This window comes from Fomitiporia mediterranea (assembly GCF_000271605.1).
Source record: "Fomitiporia mediterranea MF3/22 unplaced genomic scaffold FOMMEscaffold_2, whole genome shotgun sequence".
In the NCBI taxonomy this organism is placed as follows: domain Eukaryota; kingdom Fungi; phylum Basidiomycota; class Agaricomycetes; order Hymenochaetales; family Hymenochaetaceae; genus Fomitiporia; species Fomitiporia mediterranea.
Window position 1 is genome coordinate 458,704 of NW_006760387.1, and position 16,690 is coordinate 475,393.

The 16,690-nt window shown below is 35.2% G+C and overlaps 2 protein-coding genes across 2 annotated transcripts; both read right to left on the reverse strand.

The window, feature by feature from the left end:
- Positions 1-746: 746 nt before the first annotated feature.
- On the reverse strand, positions 747-2,693 carry FOMMEDRAFT_131314 (cytochrome P450 oxidoreductase; the record flags this gene model as incomplete). Its single annotated transcript, XM_007262499.1, has 5 exons — positions 747-888; positions 974-1,327; positions 1,379-2,178; positions 2,231-2,316; positions 2,366-2,693. The coding sequence occupies 5 exons, from the start codon at positions 2,691-2,693 to the stop codon at positions 747-749; spliced, it is 1,710 nt and encodes a 569-aa protein (XP_007262561.1).
- Positions 2,694-4,637: 1,944 nt separating this feature from the next.
- On the reverse strand, positions 4,638-5,976 carry FOMMEDRAFT_102079 (NAD-binding protein; the record flags this gene model as incomplete). The annotated part of the gene is made up of 3 exons (XM_007262500.1): positions 4,638-4,997; positions 5,059-5,186; positions 5,239-5,976. 3 exons carry the CDS (start codon positions 5,974-5,976, stop codon positions 4,814-4,816), a joined length of 1,050 nt encoding a protein of 349 aa, XP_007262562.1. The 3' UTR covers positions 4,638-4,813.
- Positions 5,977-16,690: the final 10,714 nt, after the last annotated feature.

A 16,690-nucleotide genomic window follows, 5' to 3' on the forward strand; every position in this document is an offset into this window, starting at 1 on the left:
ATGTCTCTCTTTCTTACTCTCTTTCTCTTTACTTATATTTTAACTAAAGATAGTACTACTATTATTATTCAATCCTTCTTCTTTTTTTTTATAAAAGTTGTACAAACAAAAGTAAGAAGTTAATATATAAGTTTAATCAATCTGATTACAAACTTTGTAAGTATACAAAGTATTTAAATACTGATTGTGTATATTACTCTACTAACTTAGTAAAAAGAGTACTATTAGTCTTAAATAGGAAACAGTCTTAATTAATACTATCTTACAGTATTCTTCTTAACTATACAGTACTTCTGAAACTACTTTCTTAAAGTATACTTACAGAGTTATCTTCAATCTTGCTTTCTTTAATATTTCTTACTAAAACAACACTTTCTTTAATGTAAAAACTAAGTAAGACTATTACATTTTATGTATTTTAACATTTAATCTCTTTTGTTTTGCTCTTTAAAGTAAGGCACTAGATTCTTTTATACACAAGGTTGTAGTACAGAGACAGAATTAACTTAAGACAAACGTAATAAGTCATACTAAGAGAAGAGTGCTTAGCAAAAGAAAAGAGTAAAGAGAAACGCTACATAGTGATGCAGGGAACGGAAGCGAATCAACAAGATCCAAGATTCAAAATAGTAATATACACACGAACGAAGGCTCTTGTTATTAGCGCGATGGGGAAAAAAGATGGAAGGAGTGCGAAATCAAACAATGCATGCATGTATGTTGAGAGCAAGTTGAACGCAGACAGACTACGCACGAGCCTTCCAGTTCAAATGCAACAAACATTCAGCGTCATGATCAGTCCACGGATGCTCGACCTCTACTGCACGAATATGCGCTGCAACAGCCGGCGACCTAGGCCGGGCATCAACAGAGAATGGCTCAGGATGACTACATTCCGCACGCAACATCATAAACGCCGTTCATCAGTTTTGTGCTTACATTAGATTAGAAAAGAGCCAGAAAGCATACGCACGTGATGGTACCCGCTACCCAACCCTTTCCTTCTGCAACGTTGATGTTGGCCAAGTCTGACTCCTTGCCGCTTGACGGGCGGATGTTCAAAGCAGCGACGCTCATTGCGACGAACATGAAGAGAGTTGCATCTGCGAGTTCCCGGCCTGGACATGCGCGTCGACCGAAGCCAAATACGTATTCGCGTACATCACGTTCTGCGCAGTTTGTTGCAGCGTGTCGTGCGTAGGAACTGGTCTTCGCACCAGCGAAAGTTGGAGATGGAGGCGTTGAAGATGACGGAGAAGATGAGAGGAAGCGCTCCGGACGGAATTCGTATGGTGAGTCATAGACAAACGGGTCGTGTGCGTAATGCCTGCACGGAACGTCAGTTTAAATCTTACTCGTAGAGATGATACAGACGTACCAGATGTTTGGCATGACGACTGAACCCTTCGGTACTGTGTAACCTTCGTAGACGATGTCCTCAGAGTTGACATGCGGTAAACCCATTGGCGCAACAGGCGCCCAGCGCAGTACCTCTTTGCATAACGCGTTAATATACGGCAAGCTTTCCCGATCTGCGAATCCAGGTAGACGAATACCCCTCGTGACAGAATCCACTTCCGCTTGAGCACGCTCAAGCACATGGGGATGTAACAACATGGCAAGGAAGAATGCCTGAATCGCACTAACGGTCGTATCCGCGCCCCCAGTGTACAAACTGCTCGCACTCCACTTGATGGCATGTTCCTGTTCGGGAGTCAACACGCCTGTTCCTTCTTTATCGTACTTTTCTAAAAGCGCAGAAACATAACTCGGCTCCGCAACACCACTCGCGACCTGCATCTTCACGAACGCAAAAGGCTTCTCGACGAGCTCCGTCACAGTCTCCTTAAAGTACTTTGCAGTCGAATGGAAGCTGCGTGCACCAGGGAACCACGTGGGGAGATGTCGCAGGAAAGGGAGCACATCGACGATAAACGCGCCTGGTTGAGCGGCCATGCTGATTTGTGATATACCCTTGTCTGCAAGTGCATGAAGAGGGTCGCGGCCGGATGGGTCCATGGTGTACCCATATGCCATACGAAGAATAATCGCGCCTGTGGAGGTATGGACGTGCTTTTGCAATTTCGACGTGTCGTTGAGCACGCGCAGGAGGAAACGACGCGACTCGACCTCGATGAGTGGGTGGAATCGGGCAATGGACGAAGGTGTACCGATGATCTAGAATCTGGTAAGTACGATTAAAAGCACCGTGCAATAGCGTGTCACTCACTTGGTGCAATTCACGTCTGAACAGCCTGAAGGCATCCCCATACCTCTGCAAGGCAAGCGTGTTCTCCCATCCGCACATCTCTCCGCCTTTATAGATAAGTCAGAACGGGAGGTGAATTTATATATTATCACTTACCAAAGACTATCCGTGGTCTATCACTGAAGACTGCACTCCGTTTCTCGAAAAGGGCGGCAGCAGCAGCAGGGTCATGCAGCGCAACAATATGCGTGCCAAACACGGTCAAATGGGACATCGGGCCGAAACGCAATGCTTGTTCAGTCCAGCCAAGCCATGCACGACCAGTAGGAACGTCGAGCAAGTTTCCAATGAGGGGTTTTGCAGGAGGGCCAGGCGGAAGTGGAGAGGCGGTGGCAGCACGAGAGAGGCGTCGGAGGAGACGGCGGAGGATGAAGAGGCCGAGCGCTGCGAGGAGAGCGTCGGCTGCATGGAAAAGTATGGACATGTTAGTTTGTAGGGCAGAGATGAAGATGGAGGGTTAGGAGAGGAAGAGGAGGAAGGCTATTTAGCTGGAAGAAAAGAAGAACAGGTATCAATTGGGACGCCGACGCATGGACTTCTCCCGTGTTAGCTAGCGTCCATTTGCCAATCTCATTTCAATCTCCCTACTCGTACACCCGCCCTATTGCCAATTATACTCCTCGCTATTTCATCGCTTCCACCTACACCGCCCACCGACGATGACGAACACCGCGGAGGGACATCTTCCGCCCTTGTCTACCGGGAATTCGAGGCGGGAAGGGATAGAAAGAAGGGTGCAATCAGACGAGAAGACAGGGCAGTTTTTGCGAATTCAGACGCACCGATGCTCACTCCTTTGTTTCTCCTGCTTGTCACTGTCAATTTCGCTCGTCCCCCCATGTGCTCCCCGTGTTTCATGCACGTCACCCTGGCAGCACTCCGTATGCCCCTCTATCTCTCTCTATCCCCCTCTCTTCCTCCATTGTCATCTCCTCATTGTCCATTGTCATCGCCGGCAGAAATGCAACAGCAATCTAAATGAGAAAAGGAAGCGAACCATAATAGAGTGGCGTTAGCCCTTTTTAGTCACCCATCACCATCATCAACAATTGCATCTCATCGTGCACACACGGCTGTCTCCGTATTCAATAAGGCATAAAGCAGCTCCCAGTCCAGTATCTGCTCGGATATGAACGGACCTTTTTACATATACGATATCTGATGCTATAACTTACTTCTTTGATAAATACCTCCCTTTCTCTATTTCCCGCACGAGACGCATTTCAGGCAGTTAAAGAGCCGCACAAGCCTCGGTGATAGAAAAACTAGCCAGACCAGACTGAAAAAAGGCCTCCGAGATGCGACATTTTGAATCCGGCGATGCACAAATTAATCAATCATCTCTCGGCCTTGTTGCCGAAACCCAAGCCGATCATACACTCCCATTCAACGGACCCGGTTTGCAAACTCTATTCAATATTCCTCGTCTGCTTCGTCGGTGTCCATGGCTACAAATACCTGCTCAGTACTCTCCTACATTCATCTTCTGTCTTGCGGCGCACCTGGCTTGTCAAGCAAACAAACACAACTCTTCTATCTCCTTCTGTCCCGCAACTCTCCACAAGCCGTACCTTTATCTACCAATTCTGTCCATCTACCTTCTCTTATTTCTCGCACACGCGCCTATACTCAAGATCGGAAACAACACAGAACGTTAGTTTGGCAGGTCCTGTCTGTATTCATGTTTCGAACCTACCATAATTGCCAATAATTAAACACAACACGTTTTTCCATTCAACAAGTCAATTACTTGTTTGTATCTATCTCCACGGACGGACGCTCTAGCCCAAATGCAACGTTGCTTTTCCTACTGCAAATTCACTTCGAACGCGAAGCCACCAGCTAATTTCAGTCCACCTAAATGGAGTTTACTTGTTTCTCTCTAGTACCGTACCTCTCTTAATAAAGTCTATCCATCCATGCAAGGGAAGTCACTTAACCCACCACTCTAAAAATAAACAATCATCTCGCTCACTCCATTCAGCTTAAACTCATACGCCACATCTCCGACTCCGCGGGTTCTTTCTCCACCCACTTGTAAAGTAAAGCTTATAAGGTTTATATATGAAACTTGCATTTAACCTTGTATGATGCACAACACTGATTGAGCCTGCTTATCTCCAGGTACAATCTCTCCATCTTGCCATTTGTATCTTCAATCTTGTTAGTCTATATCACCACACATCCTCGTGTAAAGGTTATTATTGCTTGTTTGTCTGCTTGCAGTCCTCGAATACGTTTCCGATCACACAGCCTTTTATTTTATTTTTCATCTGTTACTATCTGTTCAGATGCTCATCAATTGTAGAGTCAAACGCTCAAACGATATAAAGTTGGGTAACGAGTTGCTCATTCCATGTCGCCGTTCATGAAAGCAGACGATTGCAAACCAATATACAAATATACAAAAAAAAATGAGATCTAGTCCAAGTCCATAATACTAAAAAACCTGAAACTGAAACCAAGAACATAAACTACACAGCAAAGGAAACATCCCATTTATCCTTTTGTCCATTTAACCGTTATCACCACACTATCCACAATTCACCAAGCATGCTGACCCCCACTAACCAGGATATCCGACCCAGTACAAAACGTACTCGCATCACTTGCAAGCCAAGCAACAACACCGCGAAGCTCGTCTGGCCTTCCAAGTCGACCCAGTGGGTTCTGAGTAGACCATTCAGTGAGCTTGTCTGTCTGGGAGTGTAAGACGTCGTGCGTCATTCTGTCATATAGTTTGTCGTTATTAAATTGTACTGTTGATAAGAGGAAAATGATGGACTAACGCAGTGTATATGTATCCTGGCGAGAGCGTGTTGACACGTATTCCTTTCGGACCAAGCTCACATGCCATACTCCGCGCCATCTGAAGAACCGCACTCTTGGATGTATTGTACGCAACCCATTTCTGGCCCTACGAAATTCGTTAGCAAATTGGCACAAAAGACCGACATCGACGCACGCACCCTATTCGCTATACTCCCCGACATCGATGCAACAAGTACGATGCTCCCCTTGATCTTTAGGCGATCCATCTGCCGACCCGCAGCCTGCGCGGTATAAAACGCCCCATTCACATTTACCTTCATCATCTTCTCAAACTCCTCTGCGGTGTACTCAAGACACGCTTGTTCCCTCAGTATCCCCGCAGCGGCGACACACACGTCCAACCTCCCTTCCTTCACTGCAATACTCTCCACAACATTCCACACTGCTTTCTGATCTGTCACGTCCACCTGAGCGTACTCGAGTCGTGCACCCTCAACTCCGAGACGCGAGACGTACGTCTGCGTAGCACGGAACGCCGAGCCCTCTTTCGGTCCGGGGAGGATATCAAGACAATAGACAACAGCCCCGGCCTCTGCGAGTGCTTCAGCCACCTCGAGTCCCAAGCCCTGGTGACCACCAGTAACGACCGCGACACGTTGGGCAAGTGAGAACTCCTTCTGTAGAAGTGTAGGAGTGGGTTTGAACGTTGGATCGGATGCAGCGCGGAGAGCAGCTTCGACGCCGATTGGGTGTAACAGGGAGTAAGATTGAGTCTTGGGAAGACGAGCAGGTGGTGTACTAGTGAGTAACCGATATTTGCCCACACGCGTCGATACTGCACTCGTCAATGCGACAGTGCGGGCTACAAGCGCACTCGACCTTGCACAGTATAAAGCAGGTTTGAGAGCAGAACACAAGCGAAGTGCAGCAGACATTGGGATCCTAGAGGTAGCTACATATCTGAACGGTAGAACGGACGCCTTTTAAGTTTATGTCCATCCAAGTATAACGTCACGCTATGTCGCGGTTACTTGTAAGAACTTGCATGCCGCCTTCCGCAGTACACGGCGATATGTTTTCGGAGCTCGTTAGTATGTATATGGTCCGTCCCGTGGTCCGAGCGGGGAAAATCAAGCGAAACGTCATATCAGTGGGCGAGTTCGATGTTTTACTGCTATAGAGAAGGCAAAACGTGTGAATATAGACCAGAATACGATGGCCAGACCACGGAGAGAATGGGATGAAAAGTATGTGCAAGCGTAATCGGATCTAATTACAGCTTTCTCGGTGAGTTTTGAGTTTTCTATGGTGCATCGACGAGCAGACACTGAACTGCTGAGATTGAGAGCCGTCCGAGTAGAAACGCATGAGCATAGTGTATTATAAGCGATTGGTACGCCATCTGTATGGATGAACAAAACGTCATGGTAGAAATAGAGCTTGCTTGCTTCTGAGCAACGGCGAAGGGAATTCATATGTAATCGTTGCGCGATGTCACGCGTGCAATCCTACGCAGCTCGCGCCTTTCCTTTCCGGCTCAGCGCGTCACGTCGTCATCTCCGTGTAACTTGCCACCTCTGTGAGGTGTCTCGAGTCCAATCCCTTTGCAAAATCGACCTTCATATTAAGCTCTATACACTGCTTATCAGAGTTCTAATGGTGCTAGTCCTCAAATACGGAATATTTTTTTTCACTAATATGAAGAACAGTGACTGTGATCAGACTGGCAACCACTAAGGTAAGGAAAGTATAAACTCGACATAGTATGTCACATCAGTCACAGCACAGCCACTTCCCCATTAGGAAGGACCCTGATGGCAAAAATCGAGCGGTGGACATCGACATTTTTTTAGCACTTGTAAATACAAAAAAAAATATAGATTATGGTTTTACAGCTCAGCCAGAATACTAGCTGGAAGGATTCTATAGCTATAGTATTTCTTATTTGCCCATTGAGCCTGTGCTCCTGTCAACCCCTTTCTATATGTATCCATAAACTGAGCAGACTAGTTACAATACTTACAAAACATATAATAAAATTAATTTTGTAAGAAAGAAAGATTTAAAGTACTTACTTTTGAAATAAATCAAGAGGAATAGAATTAAGGCATGTTTGAACATGCTTTTCCATTTGAGCTTTAGTAGTAGGGGCAGGCATCATCTGGTAGTTGAATTTAGTATAACTCTAGAACTGTCTGTCAATTTATTAGACTTAATTAGGATAACAGTCTTTACATTCTCTCTAAAACCTAGAGTGTTAAACTCTTCCTTGTTGTCAGTCTATAAGATTTGGCTTAAACTTGTAGCCTATTTCTTGGTAAGCTATATTGTTTATTACTCAGTCTTAAGTATATCTTACAAGTTTATTACTCCTCAGATTCTGTATTCTGACTTTATCCCTTCTCTTTTGTTAGAGTATTATAAGTAGAACAGAGGAAAATAGGTCTAAATAGCTGATATTTACTAATCAAATGTACATTACTCATCAGGCACGTGTTCTATATAAGGAAATAATTATATAATAGATATTTAACTAAAGTGGCAAAAATCTTTAGGAAAAAATTCAAAATTTCACTAAATTGTATTTCTGTACATTTAGTACTAAAAAAAAAAGTTTTTTTTTTTAGAAATAACTTACTCAAATCTCAATATTTTAAAAAATCAAAAACATACTTTTGTAGGTTAGATTAAGCTGAATATATCTATGTGGCTCAAATTTGCATTTTTAGGATACTAAGTATTGTATTTTGCTATTATTGTTTGTATCCAAATTAGGTTAGTTTATTATGTTACACTATATTGAGTTTATACTTTCCTTACCTTATAATGTATAATATATTACTAATGTCTAGTCCTAGACCTAGCAGACTCAGTCTGGACACAGGACTAGACCTGAGGACTAGTTCTCTACAGTTTAGTCCTTATAGGTTTAAAGAGGGTCTAGTCCTGTATTCATCAAATTAAGAAATTTTCTAAACTAATAGACTAGTTCAGACTCAGACTAGACTTTAGACTTGAATGTTTTGTGTAATTGTTTATAGTACAGAATTATTTGTAGTACATATTCTGACATTCATTTTACTTTTCAGTCTCTTTAATTACAACTTTGATTTCCTTCTTGTTTAACATTTCTCTAATACTAGAAGTAGTATTATAAACTTGTAAACCTTTAACAGAGAAGTTATACCTATTCTAAACAATTGTAAGGATTTTGTATGTTGTAATCTTTGTTTGTACAATGTATTTAGAGCTAAGAGTTGTAAAAACTGGTAGTAAACAAGTACATTTGATATACAAAGCTAGATCAAGCCTAAGTATACATTTAAATATTTCCTCTAAATTACTATCCTTTAAGATATATAAACACATATATATATGTATTACCTGTAAATGTAGAGAGGAGTATTATGTATGTTAAGAGTAGTCTTTAATACTAGACTGTTGTCTTCTCTAAGAACACATTTATAAAACTAGAAAGTAAGAGATACTAGCTTGTGTTCTTAACTTTATACTAAATACTAAGTCTACAGAATGTAAGAAACTAAGTACATTTATATTACTTGTACATTACTCTTAGTATGTACTTTTTTTCTTCATTTATTATAATATAAAGTTGAGAGTTTTTTAGAATAACTCTTTATACTACTTAATCCTTACTCACATTATTTAGAACTACTTACTTATTTAGAGCTTGTCTATTCCTTATAAGTATGTTTTTTCTAGTGTAGGACTTGTTAATACTAAAAGGCAAAACTACTTACTGTCTAAAACATTTGAATCTATAGAAATCTTAAAGACTTATTATAAAGGGCTTTATAATTAGTTATATTATCTATGTACTTAGATACAAAAAATAATGTACTAACACCTCTTAAATTGTTCTCTCAAGTTTAGTTATAAATAGTCTAAAACTGAATTAGAACTTAAGTCTAGTCTAGTAACTATCTATATAAGTCTAGTCTATAGTTTAGAACACTCTTAAACTATAATTTTAGTCTAGTCCTAAGTCTAAGTAAAATACACTTAAACTAGACTAAAACTAAACTTTAACAACTATAATATATAATACTTATAAAGCTAATATAATTGAGTAAATATAAAGTGTATAATTAGACACAAAATGTATTTTCTTAACTAACTATGTTTTTATTCTTATCCTTATTATGTTAACCTTCTAACATAAAACACTTCTTATATACTTTATAATTGTATTTTATAAGTTAGTATAACTTATTTTAACCTTTCTTCTTATTTACATTTCTGTTTTAATTATTATAAATGTTAATAGTATAACTCTCTTTATTTTAGTTATAATATGTTTTTATTAGTAAAATACATAAATTAATAATTAACTATTTTATAAAGGTTAGAACATAAATACTAGTAATATGTAAGGTTGAGTTAGGTTAGGTTAGAAGAGTTTTTAGTCTGACTCATAACCTAACTTAGGTTAGAATTTTCTAAAAATTCTGACTTGTAACCTGACTCAGTCTGACCTAGCTGGGTTAGGTTAAAGTAGGTTAAGTCAAGTTAGATTAAAAGTCAACCTAAGTTAATATATACTTATACTAGTCTCTTACTATAGATTTTCTTATACAACCCTTATTATAGATAGAGACTATTACTATCTAAGTTAATAAGTTTATTAATAAGTTTAGTTATTATAGAATAAAACTCTATCTATTAAAGTAATTCAAATTTATACTTAAAACACTTATAGTTAATTATTAAGGTATAATTATAAAATATATACTTGAGTAGTTAATAATTATTATACTTACATTACAAACTGTGTTTAATACAGATAAAGGAGGAAAGTAGTTATACTTTATTTAAGCTAAAGATAAGAACAGATTATACATACTATATAGTATATAATATTAATCTTAAGTCTGTTTAAATAAACAAACTTTATACATTTTCTAAACAATTAAATACATACTACTTTTAGGTAGAGTAACTAAGAAGCTAAGACTACTTGTCTGTATTCTAGTTAGTAGATACATTCTTACTATCATTTATATAAACTATATGTTTCTTGTTCTTACTCTCTAGATTTATGTTTAGATTGTATTCCTGTCTGTTTATTTTAAACTATTTTAGTTTTATCCCCTTTAATAGTTTTATAGCCTCTTATACAGTATTTATGTAAGTCTGTAAATATTTACTTTTATTTACTTTGTATATTCAAACATTATAAATAAAGCTAACAATTATAACAAGTTAACTATAGTATTTTACTAAACACATAAAGAAAAAGATCTTAGTCTTTAATAGTACTTAGTCTATTATCTTAAAAAGAATGATTCTAACATTTCTATCCTAGTTAAGATTTCTCCTCTCTACAAACAGTTACATATACTTGTTCTTAAACTAGTACTTATATATTTAGTAGTACATAAAGATACTATCTAGTTTTTTAGTTACATCTACAAGTAGAATAAAGTATATATATTTTAGACACTTTAAGCTAAACAGTAAAGAAAGACTATATAAGAGGAGAAAAACTAGTTAAGTAGTATATATAAAAAGATTAATTAGAATCAGAACTGTTTAAAGAAAATATGGTTAAAACATTTGCCTCCTTAATTTTCTGACTAGTTTAGTAACATACAATCATTTAGTAGTAGTTACACACTATTTAGAACAAAGTAAAAATATTTGAAGTTGTTCTGTTCTACTACTTTATATCTACAATCCCTACTATTAAAAAGAGCTACTTGTATAGAACTGATAATACTTGAATAGGTAAATAGTCTCTTACAATTTAGGAAAGGGTAGGAAACCTGAATTCATTCTCTTAGTAAAACATTAAATACTTTATTACAAAATAAGAATAATAGAATACTTTCTACTAGAGTAATAGATTCAAACCCTTATTAGAGTTTATATCTTTAACATTATTAGTATACCTTGTAAGTTCTTTATAAGGATCCTTTAGCTTGTCTCTAAATTGTCTTCTTATTACTAGAGCTACTACTTGTATCTACTTGTATTTATAGGAGAGTGAAACTGACTTCTCTAAGGGTTTATAAGAAGTACTAGAACTAATCTCAGGCTAGAATAACTGTACAGGGATTAGCCTAGAGTGTATGTTATACTTCTCAAACTATAGATACATTAGATATTAAATAATTAGAGAAAAAATAAAGACTCACAACAGTATTAATAACTTTGAAAGTAGTCTCCTAACTCTTTTCAGACTAAAACTCCTTAAAGTAGTACCCTTTTGTAAAGGAATTCAAAACTAAAGTAACTAGTCAACTACTAAAAATACTAAAATATTTATAAAAAAACTTACACAGATTAATAATTTGAGTACTAAAACAAGTAGCCTTCTTAAAGTATTTCTTAATTAAAGCAATCCCTTTCTAAAGTAACTCTTTAAGAGATGAATACAGAGGATTATCTCTCATAGACTTTTACTATAGAAGAAATACTTTAAGAGTAGGAAATACTTACTAAACAGTTAGAATCTGGTTAGATGAAAATTGTTGTTAAATAGTACTAGACTCTTAGTAATGTATTTTATTAGTATAATGTATAAGTAAACAAAGAAAAGTATACTATAAGAACAGTATAGATAAGTTCTAATGTTTTCCAGTCATCCTTAAAAAATCAATATGTTAAATATTTAGACTGTTTAGAACCAACTTGAGGGACATGTTTAGTATAATTAGTATTCCTAGTAAAGCTATTAATAGCCTAGATTTTACATTAGTATGAATATAATATATAGTTCTGATACTTACTTTTTAAACTTTAATGAAGTAATCAAGGACTAGCTCCTAGCTTTAGAATCAAGTTGGAACAAAGGAAATAAGTTCTAAAGGCTTTATATTAACATTCTTACAATAAACAAGAAAGTAATCCTTTGTCCTAAAAGACTTCCTAACCTATATACAGTGTAAACTAAGGAATACAATATCTTATTAGATTTAACTTACTTTTACTATTAAGTCTTACACTTTTAATAATAATCAACCTAAGTAAATTATATTATGTGACTAAGAATGTGTAAAATTGCTAGAGTCAACCTTAGTGATTAAGGACACTATATCTTCTTTATTATTCTCATCCATATTAGTAGGTGATGAAGATAAAGAAGAAGCTATAGATAGAGTAGACAGAAATGCTTTAGAGTATAAATTGATAATATACTTAAAACAACTATAATAAAAAATTGTTAAATTTAAGGAAAATAAGATAAAGTATAAGAAATTACTAAGATCTTTAGTCCTAAGCATCAAATTCAATACTATTCTCAGCCAAAAGTTCCTCTAGCTTAACTATTATTGTATTATTAATAGATACATTGTTACTAGTTAAGTTTCTAAGCTAAAAAGGTATTAGATTGTACTCTAAATTAGGAAATCCTTAATTGTCTTATATAGAGTTACTACACTTGGAATGCCTCAGATTATCAGACTTTACTATGTAGTATATAAGGTAGACACTTACTTAATGTCTTAATAAGAGAGAGTACTTAGAGTACTCCTACTATACTTGTTAAAAGGTTATGAGCCTTAGTACTTATTAAATACTTCTACACACTTACTCTTACAGAATACCTTTGTCTCCTACTAGACTACCAAGCCCTAAACCTCTCTCTTCCCTCAAACCTATTATAATGTTGTTTACAATGTATACCTTTGTTAATACTATAATAAAGGACTCTGACATTATAAAGTTCTTTAAGGGAACAGAAAAGTTAGCTAGTATAAAGGGATACAAGATATAGTACTTGTGTATACACAGTACACTCACTACTATAATACTCTTAGACTATCTAGAGTACAATCCCCCTTCCTCTAATAATGCTAGTATATGTACAAGTAATATTTTGTATTATTGTATAATGAAAACAATAACTGATACAATTTATACAAACTTTACAATACATACAAGTGTTAGAAGTCTTATGAAGGTGCTTTCTGAACAATATAATGTTCAAACAACAATGACACATACTGTAGACATATCTACATTGTTTATAGTAAAAGGGTATGTATTACAGTTTGATAAGACATTAGACAACATTGAACAAATCTACAGACAGTTGTCTACACATAATAAAGCCCCTAATAATAATACATACATCTTAGCAATTAACCTTACTACTCCTCATGAGTATAGATGAGTAGTAATAATGCTAGACAGGTAGATTACCCATTATAATTAACTACTAACAGTTACAGTAACTCAGAAAGACATTCTGATACTAGCTAAGTTGATACACAAATTATGAAACACATATACTAAGTATCATTCTTAGTACTCTCAAACAAAACAAGATACTAAACAAGACAGTCTACAAACAAAAGGCAAAAGTGTAACTAAAGGCAAAACAAAGCCTTATAATAAAGTTAAATGCTACAACTGTAATAAGTACAGGCATATGTTAAAAGACTGTCAAAATCCTCTAACAAGTAAAACAACAGAAGCTTGAAAGAAAAAGCATAAGCAAACAGCTACTACTTCTACTACTACTACTATACTGTCTCAACCTACACTTAATACAGTAGTATTCATTAGAGACAATAATGAAACAGTATTCATTGAAGATGTTAATAAAATACTGATGCTAGAGTCTGTAATCATAGAAGTCTTAGTATCAAGTTCTAGTAGCTTACCTGTTCAATCTGCTCTATCTGCTGAATCTACTCTATCCACTAAATCTGACATATTTTCAGCATTCAAAGTATAAGAGGATAGTGTTATACAAGTAGACAACTTTATGAACTCATTTGACAATACAAAAGAAGTCATTAAGGAGTTCAATTATAATCTAAACATATGTATTAATATAATACATTGTAATGATACTAAACTAATACATTGTATTAATATATTGGACTCTAGTGCAAATGTACACACTACCCTATACTTGTTCCATCTTACAAACGTTTGGAACTCGACCCTAATAAACATTACAATTGTGAATAAATTATCATTCACACTTAGTAAAAGTAGAGTAATAACATTTAATGTAAAACTACCAGACAAAGCTGATGAGCATACTAAGGTGAATATGATTTCACTACAAAACATATACTATCATCCTAATCTGAACTTCATACTTGTTAGTAAAGTGCTATTATGTAAAGTAGGATATGTTTTAATGAAAACAAACAATGAATGTATTATTTATTCTCCTGCTCATACAAAGATTGGTGAAATACATGTACAAAATAACTTGTATATGATAGTTTCTCATCATAATAAACAATCTATTAACACAATCACTATTGTTGATTTACATTAACAAATGAGTCATGTTAATTTTGATTACTTGTACAAACTCATACAAGAGTATCCTAAGATTATAAGTCAAAGGATAATAGACAATAAAAATGCACAGTGTACAGATTGTATCAAAGCAAACATACAATACAATGAAATACTAAAAATATGAACAACACCTCTTACACAATCTTATAGAGATCATCTCCATATTGATATTTGGGGACCTGCCCTAGTACAAGCTTACAGCAAGTACAAATATCTTTTTACTATTGTAGATGATGCTACACAATGGGTAACTATACTACCTATGTGGAAATACTTTCACAGAATATGTAAAGCATACAATGAGACTCTTTATACAGTACAGTATAAGAGTTAAAACTCTCTAAAGTGATAACAATACAGTGTTCCTAAGTAAAGGCTTTACTATGTATATTGAAAGTCAAGGAACAATACATAGATTAACAGTACACAATACACTATAGCAGAACAGAGTTACAGAACATATGTATAAGACTATCTTTAACAGTATACATATGTGTCTGTTATCAGCAAAGTTACTTATGAAATTCTGAGTATATACAGTACAATATCAAACATTTATTTATAACAGAACACTGAGAGTTGCTATTAATTTTGTAACACTATATTACAAACAGTATAATGAACATTATCAAATAGATAATATATGAGAATTCAGTACATATTGTATTATACAGAATGAATGAACATATAAATTACAACCTAGAGGCTAATACACACAATGGTTAGGTTATGATAACAATAGTAAAGGTCACTTAGTGTGCTATGATAATAAAGTTACTGTTGAACACAACATACAATTCATAGACAAACCAATGTCTAGGATTGAAGGGGAGAATAATTATAATGATGATACATCAAACAATAATAAAACTCTTCCTAATAACAATAATAAAGATAAAGAACCTGTCATACAATACTCTACACAAGAGTAAAGACTAGTTAAACAAACTATAGGTTTAAATTATAAAGACAATATAAACCTAGCTATGTATCTAACAGAATTTAACAAATTCCTTAACAAAATCTATAATAATCTATTAATGTATTACAATGCTATAACATGTATAGACAAAGAACAGTAGATTAAAGCTATGAAGGATGAAATACAGTCACTTCAACAATGAAACACATGGATATATACTATCCCTCCTATGAATACAAATATAATTAGAATGAAATTTGTCTATAAAATCAAAAGACTGGCTAACAGCCAAATAGACAAATACAAAGCACAATTTGTAGTGTAAGGATATACTCAAAAGAATAGAATAGACTTCTATTCTAACAACTTATTTGCTCCAGTAACAAAACTATCAATAGTACAATTATTGTTATCTTAGGCAGTATCTAAGAACTATAAAATACATCAGATAAATGTAAAATCTGCATATCTTTACAGAGAACTAAATGAGGACAAACTCATTTATGTGAAACCACTACCAGGCAGGCTACTTACAGATATTAAACCTGGACAAGTATTACACTTAAATAAAGTATTATACAGATTGAAACAAGTAGGAAGACAATAGTATAAGAAGATTACTGAACTACTACTTAAGATTGGATTAGAACAAGCTAATTACAATCACACTGTATTTTACAAGAAACAAAATAATAAAATGATTCTTGTAACATTTATGTATGTTAACAATATTACAATTATTAGTAAAACTATCACTATAATAACAGTATTTAAACATGCATTAAGACAACATATTGTATTTACTAACAGTAACAAAATACATTAGTTACTTAGTATTGAAATAAGCTGAGATAGACCTCAACAAATGATTAGCTTATAGTAAAAGCATTATATTGAAAGTATAATCAAGCATTACCACTTTGAAAACAAAAAGGCACTACAAACACCTATTACTCCTAGAATAGATTTATCCAACAATACAAACAATATGTACAATACAAATGAAAGTAATAATGAAACAATGCTATACATGAATATGGTAAGATTGTTAAGATATGTTACAGACTGTACACAGTCAGACATATCTTATATTACTGGGCAATTAGTGTGCTACTTACAAAAGCTCTAAACACATTACTACAAAGTAGTGAAACATTACTTTACATATTTAAAATATACAACAAATTGTTAGCTTCAACTTGAAAGTACAAATGTCTTAAAACTATAAGGCTATTATAATACAGACAGACGAATGACAGAAGGACATAAAGTAATAAACAGTTACATCTTTCAATTAGCTAAATCAACCATATCTTAGTTAAGTAAACAGTAAAACCTAGTACTACTATCTGTTTACAAAGTAGAGTTGTAAGCACTATGTCAGCAACAGTGTAGAGGGGACCTGAAGGCTCAGTAAGGGGATGTAAGGATAGGTA